At 54.4% G+C, this 12,391-nt stretch overlaps 1 protein-coding gene across 1 annotated transcript in view; it reads left to right on the top strand.

Moving 5' to 3' along the window:
* IGFBP2 (insulin like growth factor binding protein 2) overlaps window positions 1–5,628 on the top strand; it is a 65,420-nt gene extending 59,792 nt beyond the window's left edge. The window contains exons 3-4 of the mRNA XM_074594567.1: window positions 706–846; window positions 3,160–5,628. Coding sequence (XP_074450668.1) covers window positions 706–846; window positions 3,160–3,327 — 309 coding nt within the window. The 3' untranslated portion in view covers window positions 3,328–5,628. The remainder of the gene's footprint in view (window positions 1–705; window positions 847–3,159) is intronic.
* Window positions 5,629–12,391: the final 6,763 nt, after the last annotated feature.

The following is a 12,391-nucleotide window of genomic DNA, read 5'->3' as shown; positions in this document are numbered from 1 at the left end:
ACAGAGGTTCAAAATAAGGTGCAGGTACCATCAACTTAGAGAGCTCCCACACTGCTGCTGCTCCTTTGGAAAAAAAAAACCAGCAACTGCAAAAGCAGAGAGATGTGGACTCGCTCCGGCTCACATCAGGCATAATTCAACAAGGCTGCCTTGGCCGGGAGCCCTGGCTTGGGGTTGCTGTGGAGCAAGAGATGCCTCCAGAGACTGGCTTTGTTGGGTGCTCTCTTTCCTGGGGCTTCCCCTCCACATCCATGGGGTCTCAAAATGCTTTTGAGTTGCACTTCTGGGCCAAAACTTGCATCACAGGTGCAGGATCTGGGCTATGTTCATGGAAACCCTCCTAGTCTGTCTGAATTAGTCCTGCTTCACATCACTTGTCACCACCAGTGGGACCCATGGGAGCATCTCTGAGGCGTCTCCTCCTCTGTGCCTCCAGGGCCTGTGACCTGGTGTCGTGTTGGCTCTTGGCCACATGAAGCACATGGGAGAGATGTGGATGTCTCCCCACCTCGGCATGTGTGGACATGGCTTCGGGTGCCTGCAGGTGCAGTCAGCAGCAGGGCCCAGTGGCAAACCTGTGTCCTGAGGAGGTGCACGCAGGTGTTCATTCTTACTGGTGTTTCTGCTGTCCAAAGTGTTGATACTATGAGTCATCCCGTTGCCCTGATGGTTTTGTTTGTTTTCTGCTTTCTTGGCTCTTTTCAGACCCCTTGTCAGCAGGAGCTGGATCAGGTCCTGGAACGCATCTCCACTATGCGGCTGCCGGATGAGCGAGGTCCCCTGGAACACCTCTACTCCCTCCACATCCCCAACTGCGACAAGCATGGCTTGTACAATCTCAAACAGGCAAGTGGGGAGACCCAGAGCCCCAAGGCTGGCTGCGTTCCCAGCAGCAGCCCCTCAACGCACATCCCCGCCATGCGCAGCCAAGGGGGACACGCAGCAGCTCAGGGCTGCTTCTTCCCCGCCAGAGCTGCTTATCTGTCCAGGTCTATTTTCATCTGCTTTGAGCCAAGTCTTGTCCTGGCTGGGCCCCACTACAGGGGAAAAGCAGAGAGGGGCTGAATGCTGGCCCGTCCTGCAGACAAAGCAGAAGGCACTTTTCCTGGGGTCAGGAAGGTGCACTTTACTGGTTTTCCTCCACAAATTGAGGCTGGACCCACAGCTCCAGGAGAGATTCCTTCCAGGCGAGGTGGGGGTTGGGGGGCAGCATGTTTCTGAAAATATTTATGGGACCCAAAGGGATTCAGACAACTTAATGTGTGTCTGAATTTTGGCTTCTTGGCTAAATTCGTGCAAAACCAGCAGGTGTCAGCAGCTGAGACATGGGGAAAAAATGCCAGGAAAAACCTCTTGGGCAGCAAAACACCAGGATGTCCAGGGTTGACTGGCAGCCACGTGTGAATAGTACCAGGATACAAGCACCCCATACAGCTATGTGTAACTAAGCCCTTGGAGGAAACCCCAGAAAACCTGCAGTTTTCAGGGTTAAGCCTTTTTCTCAGGGCTACTTCTATCCCTTGATCCAGCAGCATTAAAAAACCAAAAAAAGCATTAAAAAAAGTAGGATGCTCTGAAATAATTTCCCTCCATCCCTTCTCTCCTCCCTGTCCTCACCGGACCCTCACCCGCTGCCTCCCCCTGAAGAGCCCTGGGGCCTGTCTGTACCCCCCAGCATGGGCACATGTAGGAGGGGTGCATGGAGCAGAGCTGGCAAATTCCCTGTAAGGAGATGAGCTGTGCCTGGGGACCGAGCCTGGGCGATGCAGCAATGCATCGTGTGCTACCAAAGACAAGACGGTCTATGCTGCTCCTTGTGCCTGAGAAAAAAGTCAGCCTGCAGATGGGTTACACACTGGTGACTGCTGCAGAAAAAAGAGAGGGGACAAAAATTGCTTTCTTTTCTCCCCCCCCCCACCCTGTCCTGGCTAAGGGAAAACAAGGCAAATGTGAAGCGATACCCATTTCCCTCCATCTGTGTTTCCAGAGCTGAGCATCAGGTCCTTTTCATTTTCTGGAAATGGGATGCCAATAAAAGCATTCCTAGTTGCTCCCACCTCCCGTGGGCCAGCACTCGGGCAGAGGGTGCCTGGATGCACTCTCCTCCTGGGGAGACTTTTTTTTTCCCCCTCTCTTTTCATGCTTTTTATTCCCATGAACAAGGCTGCATTTTGACCTCAGTCCAGATGCAAAAAATGGCTTGAATTCAGCTTTACAGTGTGCATGGAGAGCCCAGCCTGCTGGAGTAACCTCTGTGTCTCCTATTCAGAGTTGTATCTGGTGGGGCTGGAGGGATGAGCATCAGGTTCAAAGTGCCTGCAGCCCTGCCAGGGCAGGATATAGATGATAACCATCAGGGCGAGAAGCTTCTCTCTAACCCAGGGAAGCAGAGTCTGGGCCCAGATGCACACAGTCCCTACCTCTGTGCTGGGACAGAGTGAGACCCTGTTTGGAAACATGTTTGGGTCTGGCTATGGGGGCCTTGCTCTCACATTTAAAAATCATAGAATCATAGAATTGTCTAGGTTGGAAGGGACCTTTCAGATCATCAAGTCCAACCATCGACATAACACTGACAAAAACCATCACTAAACCATGTTGCTAAACACCACGTCTATCTTTTAAATACCTCCAGGGATGACAATTCCACCACTTTCCCTGGGCAGTCTGTTCCAGTGCTTGATAACCCTTTCGGTGTAGAAATTTTTCCTAATATCCAATCTACATTTAGTTTATTCAGCCTAATTTGCAAGCAAAGTGAAGCTTATGCAGCCCCTCTGTCAGTCTGTCTCATCTCTCTTCCCCCAGGGATTTTTGACTCTGTGGGTGCTTTCATCCACAGCTGATAGAGGGTGATGCATCTCAGGGACAATTGTCGTTGTGGTTCATTAAAATCAGCTTTTTGGTCCCTGGCACAGCCCGTGGGGGAAGAGGTCCAGCCCTCAGCCTGGACCGCTGGAGCAGTGACACTGGTGCAGCACAGACCCCGTGGCATCTGGGTGCAGCATCCCTGAATCTTGCCTGAATCCAAACCAGTGCCGAATTGCCGGAGAAACCCCAGCTCTGCCTGTGTTCGGGCTGTGGGCTGGTGGGGCTGGGAAGGGGGTTTTGTCCCTCCATTTCCTCAGCTGATGCCTGCCCTGTCCCTCTCTAATGCAGTGCAAGATGTCGGTGAACGGGCAGCGTGGCGAGTGCTGGTGCGTGGACCCCATCCACGGGAAGGTGATCCAGGGCGCACCCACCATCCGCGGGGACCCCGAGTGCCACCTCTTCTACACAGCCCACGAGCAGGAGGACCGGGGAGCACATGCCCTGCGGAGCCAGTAGACGGACGTGATCCTGCTTGCTGGAGGCGGTTCGCCGTGGCCCCAGTGCTGGATTTTACATGGGTTTCAGCGTGTCTCTTTAGGCTCTGGAAGAGACTGGGGTTGGGTCCTGCGTGCTGCCCTCCTTCCCCTGCTGCCCGGCTCCTGGGGAGGGGAGGGATAACAGGAGGGGAAGGGCGGTGGGGGGGTTGCAAGGAGAAGGGACTGCTTTCCTATAGTCTTTCACCCAATGTAAGCCAGAGAACTGGTCTTTTTTGCTCCTCGCTCCACGGCCCTGCCCTCCCTGCTGCTTTGTGGCATCTTCCCGCACCCTCCAGCACAGAGCACCATTGTGCTCCCCGACACATCCCAGGGGACAAAACCCCTTGCTACGGGCGGGACTGGGACAAAAAACAAAGGAAAAAGAAACAACCCACCCTTTCCCCCTCTTTCCCTCCCTTCCCCAAGACCAAAGACTGTAAATACTGTGTCGCCTGCCTCTTGCGTCCTGCCAGTCCCCTGCGCCCCAGCCCGGCCATCGGTCCTGGCATGGGATGTGGTGTGGGAGGGAGGGAAGGAGGAAAGCCCCCGGCTTCCCAGCTGGAACATGCTGACGTGGTCGGGATGCATCCCCCAAGGAGGCATCAGTAAGGGAAAGGGCCAAGGATGAGACAGTTCCCCTCCAAAAAAAACCCCACCCCTAGGTGCTTCCCTTCCTAGTGCTGGGGCTCCGCCAGCCCCACAGGGACCCGCCTCCAGCTGCTGGTCCAGGAGGATGGGGCCTTTGGATGAAGGCAAAGCTAAAGGCTTGATTTTCCAGGGGATTTGAAGGGCTATTGCCCAGTATTTCTTAGGATCAACTTATGCTGAGGGAGCTAAAGTGAACGTGCTGGGGCTGGGTGGAAGGATGCCTGTGTAGATTTAGGATAACAAGCCAGGGAGTGTCTCTCTCTCTCTCTCTCTCTCTTTCCCTCTCTCTCTTTCATTCTTTCTTTGTTTCTAGATAGGAAAAAACCCATCTAAAACCTGCACTCCCAAGCAGCTGCCTTTGTCCCTCCATTTTTGTTTGGGACTGGAGTGAGCATCTGCTATTCAGCACATACTTTTTCTTTTTTTTTTTTTTTTTTGTAAGTAAATTACAGTATATATCTTGCTTTGTAAAGGCCCTGACACACACGCACCCCTCTGCCCACACACACATTTGTATAGATTAAATCCAAGCAATTCCAGGCGCTCTGAGAGGTTTTGCGCTGGGCATGCCACTCTGAGGAGAGATGTGTCTGCTGTTATTTCACCTGTTGATTTCTTTCTGTACAGAACACACCGATGCTGAGAATAAATAACTTCCCCATCGCCTAAGCAAGGAGATTTTATTATTTTCTTCCTTTTTTTTTTCTCTCCTTTTTAATACAAATACCATTTGCAGAGCAATTGCAAAAATCCTCTCCTTACAGTAAAAATCTTGGGCTTTTCTTAAATGAAATCAAGCAGGAGGGGGGGAATAAAGCATCCCAATTTCTGGCAAATGCTTCTGAGTAGCAAACATCCTCCAGATCCCAGGTCCTCTGCAGGGTTAGGTTGAATAGGGTGGAGGAAGGGCATTCCTTGGTGAGTGTGGGTGCTGGCTGGGAGCACCCTATGCCTGCATGGTGGGGCAAAAGCTACCTGACCATGACCATGACCATGACCTGCAGGGATGAGACCAGCCTGTGGTGACTGCCAGCACACCCCAGAAACACCAAGTGGTGCTGGAAAAACACCACATTGGGGTCCCCGCTGCTGATCCCCCGTCATGCAGGGACTTTGATCTGGAAAAGGAAAAGCAAAAAGCCCAACAGGCTGTGGAGGAAGGGGAGCAATGGGGTTTCTTGCTTTTTTTTCCCCCCTTCTTGGCCCCGCATTTCAGATCCCAAGTGCGAAGGGCACAGGTGGTCTCTGCAAATTAAGCCACTCATGACTTCGCAGGGGTTTGGATGTGGCAGTGGAGGAGATGGGGAAAGGACCCGCTTTGGAAAGTCAGGAGTGGGGTGTGTGCACGTGGCTGTGTGTGAGAGGGAGCGAGAGCACGCGAGAGAGAAAGAAAACACACCTGCATGCAAAGCCAAGTAACTGTACAAATGATGCTACCTGTTTTCTGTTAACATCCGAGGGTGTTCTGCTTTTTCATGTAAACCTTGCACATGCTGGCTCTCATCTGCAATTTGTACTTTTTGGTTTGTTTAGGAATCAGGAAGTTTTTCTTTTGTGTTTTTCTTTTTCTCTTTTGGAAAAGCTGAGCTGCATAAAGTTGGAATAAATTAAATGGGATGCCAGAAAACTGTCATCTTCCCCCTCCCCGCTCCCTTCTGTTCATAGCACACGTTTCCTGATGCATCACACGCAAATTTGGGCCCGTTCAGCTTTTGTCCTGGGGCTGTGGTAAACACTGGGCCCAACGAGCGGCAATGGGAGTTGGGCCTTTTGTTGTTACTGGTCCCAGTTCTATGAGAAGGGAGGAACTGGTGTCACTGGTCTGCTGGCCTGCTGTGTTCCTGCTCCCCATGTGGTACCTTGTGAGTCTGCAAAATGCAACCCTGCCTTGGAGTCGGTGTCTGGCCAGCACGTGTGTGGAGACCATCTCCCTGCCTGACAGCAGCTAGGTTTGGTGGAAAAGGGTGTTTTTGTCCTCCTTTACTGGACAGAGAGGATGGCAGTGCAAATGCCCTGTCTGCCGTGATGCTCATGAGCTGCCGAGAGGCTGCACAAGAGCTTCTCCTTGAGCAGGGGAGCAGCTTTGCAAGGGAAGGTCCCTCCTATCCACTGCAGGGACCTCAGGGACCTTGGCAGATGCTTGGACAAAGGCATCTTCTCCATAGAGAAGGGACCTCTGCTTCCATCTTCCCAGCCTTGGTATTTCAGGGACTTCTTGAATTAGCAGTTGCATCTAACCGTGCTGTTAATTAGTCGGCAGATGGACCTGTTCTCCATGAATCATCCAGGCTCCTTTAAGCATCTTGCTATGGTTTTGGTCTCCTCTGCACGTCATGTGAAGAGTTCCTCAGCTGAGCAGGGCACTGCAGGGAAAAACCCTCCATGGGTTTCCATGGAGGATCCTCCAGGGGCTCTCCCCTTCACTTCCTCAAGAAGCGCAAAATTTGAGCCAGCTGAAAAGCCAGACTTAGTGTTTCCGTGCGAAGCCTTTGCCCAGACCAGGCTGCTGGGAAGGTGCAGGGAGGCCGGGGCTATGTGTGGGATCAGGACTTGGCTGAGCTGCTCCACTCATGGGCCATGGAGACAGGTCCCTTGAAGGTCCTGCACCTTCTCCCAGGGTGAGAGGTGCTGCCTAAGGGAGCATGACAGCACAGCTCAGTGCTTAGGACACCATGGGGAGGCAAAGAACAGTAACAACGATAAAAAAAAAATCCAATAATCCACACTGCATTCAATTAAAATCGGAGCCTTGAGGGAGAGACCCTGTGTGGCCCCCAGCTGCCAGCATCCAGGTGACTGCGGTTTCTCTTTGGCCTCCCCAAAGGAAGGCAAAACCAGCAGGCTGCTTCCCCATCTGGTTTTTCCTACCCCATGCCAGGACACTGAGTGGGATCGACGCGTGCCAAGCGTCTGGGCAGTGGTGGGGAGCACCAGGAAAATGTATGGGGACAGGAGGCAGCGAGTGCATGGGGCTGCAGGGGAAGGGAGTAGGACAGACAGGATGGGGGGGCGGGGGGGGGGGGGGGGGGGATGTAAGCTGGAGAACACGGGAAAAGGAGCAAAATTAACATTTAATACTATCCTGTTTTGTGCCCCTGCGGGGGGCTGAAGGTGGTTCACCAGGTGCCACAGGGGCTATGCCAGTAGCACTGTGGGGCATGAGGATGCTACAAGCCAGGTGTTGCCCAGGGAGGGCTGGGGGTGGCTGAGCCCAGAGCCCAGCCATGCCTGGGGCCACGCTCCGGTGCAAGGGCTGGAGGTGGCCTTTGCTCATGTGCCAAGAGCCCGAGGGAGGACAGGAGCCCTCAGCCCACCAAAGGGGCTTACAGCCAGCCAGGCTCCTTGCAGAGGGGCAGAGACACAGCAGTAAGGCAAAGGGAGCAAAGAGCTTCTGGTTAGGTTTCCCCAGGGTTGCAACAAAGCCTTGAAGGCTGCGTGTCTGTGTGCACGTGTGTGATGGGTGTCACTGCTTGGATCCCGGCTCTGGGGTTTCTTCTGCGCCGGTTTTGTGCGGTTGGGCATCGGGACCGGGCCAGCAGCACATGGGGTAATAGCCGAAACCCCGGCAGCTCTGGTGTACACACACAGAGCTCTCTCAGCTGGCAGTTTTAGTATAGCATAAAAATTATACACTAGTATAATATAAATATTAATATGTAATATAAATAATATAGTTAGTATAAGACTGCATGGCTATAGCTATCTATATACATGCATATAGCTACAGCTTGTGGGTAGGAATGTGACCTACTAGCCCACTAGCTGGGGGTTAAAAAAAACCCAAGCCACTGACTTTTTGAGCGGAAAACCCGTTTTTAGCGCCTGTGAGGCTGAAAGCGGCAGCGGCGGCGCCGCCTGCCGCCGCCTGCGGCTCCTGCACCGTGGGGTGCCCGGGACGGGGGGGGCGGGAAACGGTCCCAGCCTTGCGGGGTGACATGGGGGGCAACGGGGGGCCACACACACACCCACCCACCCCCTCCCTCCCCCCCCTTCCCCCACCTCGCTCCCTCGGGGTGACGGGTTTGGCCCCATCCGTGCAATGGGGTGGGAAAGCCATCGGGGGGCGGGTGGCTGTGCCGGCTCCGGATGGTGCAAATTTGAGTGTGGGGGGGAATGTTTTACTACACCCGCGATCTCCAGTGGGGGCCAAAGAAGCCGTTTTTGCGTTCCCACCCCGCACTGGGCCCATGGGGTGATGCTGGCAGCCGGGGTGGGGGGGTGGGGGGGGTGGAGGGGATGGGGGGCACAGGAGGTGGGACATGAGGGGGTGTGAGGGAGGATGAAAGGTGATAGCTGTGTGGGTGGAAAGGGAGGTTGGATCCGGCATCGGGGAGGACACGGGGCCGTGGGAAGGGCCACGGAGGGCTACCATGAAGTGTCTGAGGACAATGGTCTGGCTGGGGCTGCCCAGGGATGGCACAGGGATGCTCCGGCACACTGGGGGAAATCTCCCTGCTCCTGGGAGACGTCCAAGGCTCAAACACCGTGTCCGATCCCAAACTGTGGGGTTCAGTTTAAGGTAATAGCTGGGGGCTCGGCATCACCAGCAGCCAGGCCCTCTCCCCCCATAACCTGGTTGAACTGCCACATCCATGCAAAGAAATTGCTAAAAAAAAAATAAATAGGGGAGCTGTGCTTTAAGGATGGTTTAAACTCACGCTTGCAATTTTAACATTGCCTTAGCAGATTGCTCCATTGTCAAAAACTCTCCTAGGCCATGGCCACTACGTTTCCCCATGCCCTGTACCTTCCCCAGCACCCCTATGGAGCTGGCTGAGCCCCCCAGGGGCACAGAACGGCTGGCTTGGAGGGATGCTCGGGGACACAGCACCTCGATGGTGGGCCCCAGTGAGCAGACAGTCCACAAGGGTCAGGCACAAGCTAACTGAATGCATAACTTTATTAAATAAATGCTTTGTCATGAGAAAAGACAAAGATCAAAGAGTAACATAAATTATAAGTTGAATAAATAGTATACAGCAATCTTCACTTTTTAATAAAATGTGAGATTTTTTTTTTTTAAGTACAAAATGCTAAACAGAGCATTAAGCTCTTCTTCCATTGTCAGTTTTTCACAAACTGCTTTTTTTTTTTTCCCACCAGTAAGATTATGAGTATTTCTTGTTTACTGGAAAAAAAAAAAAAACAACAAAAACAAAACAAAATGAAACAACAGAGCTACCGTATGTATGTAAAGCTATAAAAAGCTACCGTAAAATGTGTAGTGAGTATTGCTTAAAGATAAAAAAAAAAAAAAAACCAGGCAGGAAACTCGGAATCTGGTGTGTTTTAACAACTGTGTTACAACGGTGGGTAACGTGCGCGGTGACGTCTGTCCCGGTGGCAGTGGTGGGGGGCTGGCGGGGCTGGGGAGGGGGGGGCACAGTAAGCAGGGCTCCTAGCCAGCGCCAGGACAGCGGTCTGGAAGCGAGGTGAACTGTCAGTCGATAAATATACAATGCTCCGTCCGGGAAAAAAAAAATCAACAACAACAACATCAACAACAAAAAAACGCCCAACCCCCAACAACAAAAAGGAGAGTTTTCATGGGGAAGGGGGAGAAAAAAGGAGAAGGGGTGGGGTGGTGGTGGGGGGAGAGAGCAGAGAAATAGTGCAAAATGCTCTTGTACTAGTGGTTTTCGAGGTCCACTGCAGTACAGACAAGGGGTAGCCCAGCCGCCGAGCGCTGCTCCCCGGGGAGATGTGGTGGAAGGGCTGTCCTGACCCCTGCGCCATCCTTGTCCTCTCCTTCCCAGCTTGCATCCTGGGTACTGGCGTGGCCTCAGTGGAAACACGGTGACCGGAGACCCCCCCCCCGAGCCTCACGCCTCCCCTGATGCACAAATTGCCAGCACTTCCCCTCTCAACCCCAGCCGCGACCCGCCCCCCCGCTGCTCACCCAGCCCTCCCCAGCTCCCAAATCTGCCCCTTTTGGTTTTCTCACCTCAAATGCAAAGGAGTGCTGCTGGGTGCTGAGAACGGGAGCACCTCGTCATTGTCACCCCAAGGTGGGGTGGCCAACCCCTCCTTGACGCCGCTCTCGCCCCCAGCCCAACCCCGGTCCTAAATATTAGTGCAGCCTGCAATCAGCCTCGTCCTGTCGGGGATCCTCGAGGGAGTGGGCGGCCGGGGGATCGCTCGGTGCCCTGTCCCGGGAGCCGAGGTGGTTTGGGGCGGGGGGGGGCGGGGGGAAGGTGAGCGCAGCCCGATCCTTGCCTCCTTCTCCTTCCCCCAGGCTGGTGGGGACAGCATAGGCGGTGCCATCCCCACGCTGGATGTGCAGGGGGAAGGGAGGCTGTGCGGGATGGATTTCGGTGCTCCGGGCTCCCAGGGCCATGGCTGAGAGTCCCTTTGTAGGGGTGTCCCCCTCCCAGTGTCACCATGGCGGCCACATCATGAGACCACCACCGGGCCCCGTGAGCTGGCCCTCACCCTGCAAAAGCATCAGCCCCGTAAGACAAGGTCCGTGGGGAGCTGCCGTCCCTCTGCCCTCTCCCATCCTGCCCCGGCAGCACGTCTCCTTTCTCTGCAGCCAAAGGCTTTCAAGTTTTGGGAAATCAAACAACAAAACAACAAACAAACAAACAAAAAAGCAAGAAAGAGGGAGAGAGAAGGAGGAGGGAAGGGTCCTGGGGAAGGTGGTACTGGCCTATAACAGTCAGGAGGTTTTGCGCGGGGATTGGCGAGCGGAGGAGATGGTAGACAGTGGTGACAACGGCGACCTGTGGCCCTTGGGGCTGGCACAGGCACCTCCTCCACCTGCCTTCTTCACCCCATTCTTCACCCCACCTTCACCGCACCGTTAGCCCCCCCACCCTGGTCAAACCAAGCCTGCTCCATCAGCCCTGCAGAGCCCGGAGGGGTCCCTCCCTGGGCCCCAGCACCCACCGTGCTCCCCTCCAGCATCACAGGGGTCACCTTGCTCCTGTGGGGGACAGATATGCTTTTGGTGGCACCCCCTTTTTGGCAAGGGAAGATGTCTCACCCACAGCTCCAAACACGCCCCACCGGCTCTCCATGGAAGTCCATCCGTGAAACTCATCCCCACCATAACTCTGAGGGAAATTAACTGTGGGGCATCCAGTCCTGCCCTTGCGTGGGGCAAGTGTCCTTGTGGCGGGGGGGGCTGTGGGGTGCTCAGGGGAGCAATGCTGTGCTGCGGGAGGCTATGAGGGTGCCCAATCCATGATGGATATGCCGGAGCCCCTCGGTGCCGAATCCCCTCTGTCCCATCCCCGCTGGTGGGGACCTGGTGGTTCTGCAGACCCCCTTTCCTCCCTGCCCAACTCTGGCATGCTCAAAGGGGCTTCGGGGGTGCAGAAACCTTCCCCCCGAGATCGGCCATGTCCTTTGGGCAGTGCTGGCTGCCAGCTCCAGCGGCGGCGGTGGGATGTGGTCCCCAGTGGGTGCGTGTTTGCCCGCTGGGATTGCAGCGCCCGCCCAGACCCCACGGCTCGCTTTTCTTTCCTTCCTTCCCTTTGCTGCAGGATCTCCTCCCAGCACCAACACCCCGGAGACCCTTGTCATGGGGAAACGAGAGGCAACAGTCCCAAAATCGAACGTAAAAAACAAAAAAAAAAACAACAAAAAAGTCAGGAAGGCAGCTGAGGGCTGTCCCAGCACGCCTGAGGCAGTGGGTCTCCGTGGCGTGGTGGCTGCTGTCACTCGACAAGGAGCTGGATCCCAGGTTAAGCACGATCCTGTCGCAGGATCTCACTGCAGGGTGGCAGGAATCAGCCACGGCAACGTGAGCGGTATCCTCAGTGTGAAAGGATGGAGACCGGCGTTTTCCTACCCACGGGAAAGGCTATAAACCAGCCTTAACAAAAAATCCAAGACAAAACAAAGTGTCGGTTTGGTTTTTTTTTCCCCTGGAGCAAACCACTTTTTTGGCTGTGAAAAAAAAAAACAAAACAAAATAAAAATAAAATCTCCATAGTTGGTCTTCCTCGTGGCGGCAAAGGGTGGTGAAGAGTTTTGGCCCCGATCCCCCTGTCCCCACGTAGGGATGCTTCAGTCTGGACAGCGATGGCATATCTGCGGTGTCGGCTCGGACGCAGCCCTTGGCGTCGGCGGGGCCCTGATCCCGCAGGCACCGATGCTCCTCCATAACTCTGCTCCCGTGCTTAGTCCCGCAGGTTACTGTTCTTTTTTTTTTTGGGAGGGGGCAGCATGTCTCCCCCCCTCTTACAGTTAAGCCCTCCAGGTTGCAGGTTTTGAGGCGAAGTTTTCCAAGGAGGAAAAGCCACGTCCGTGCACACACTCGCTCGCACACACGCACGTGCACAAAGGCTTCCACACCTGGATGGACAACAGTCAGAGTTCCGCTTGTCGAAAAAGATTTCTGACCTCCCGTTCGAGAGGAACTGGACGGAGAAGGGTATCTTTTCTTTTTT

The sequence above is a fragment of the Larus michahellis genome, chromosome 7, assembly GCF_964199755.1.
Source record: "Larus michahellis chromosome 7, bLarMic1.1, whole genome shotgun sequence".
Classification (NCBI taxonomy): domain Eukaryota; kingdom Metazoa; phylum Chordata; class Aves; order Charadriiformes; family Laridae; genus Larus; species Larus michahellis.
Note: the sequence above shows the minus strand (reverse complement) of the source record. Positions and strands in the feature narration are given on the sequence as shown.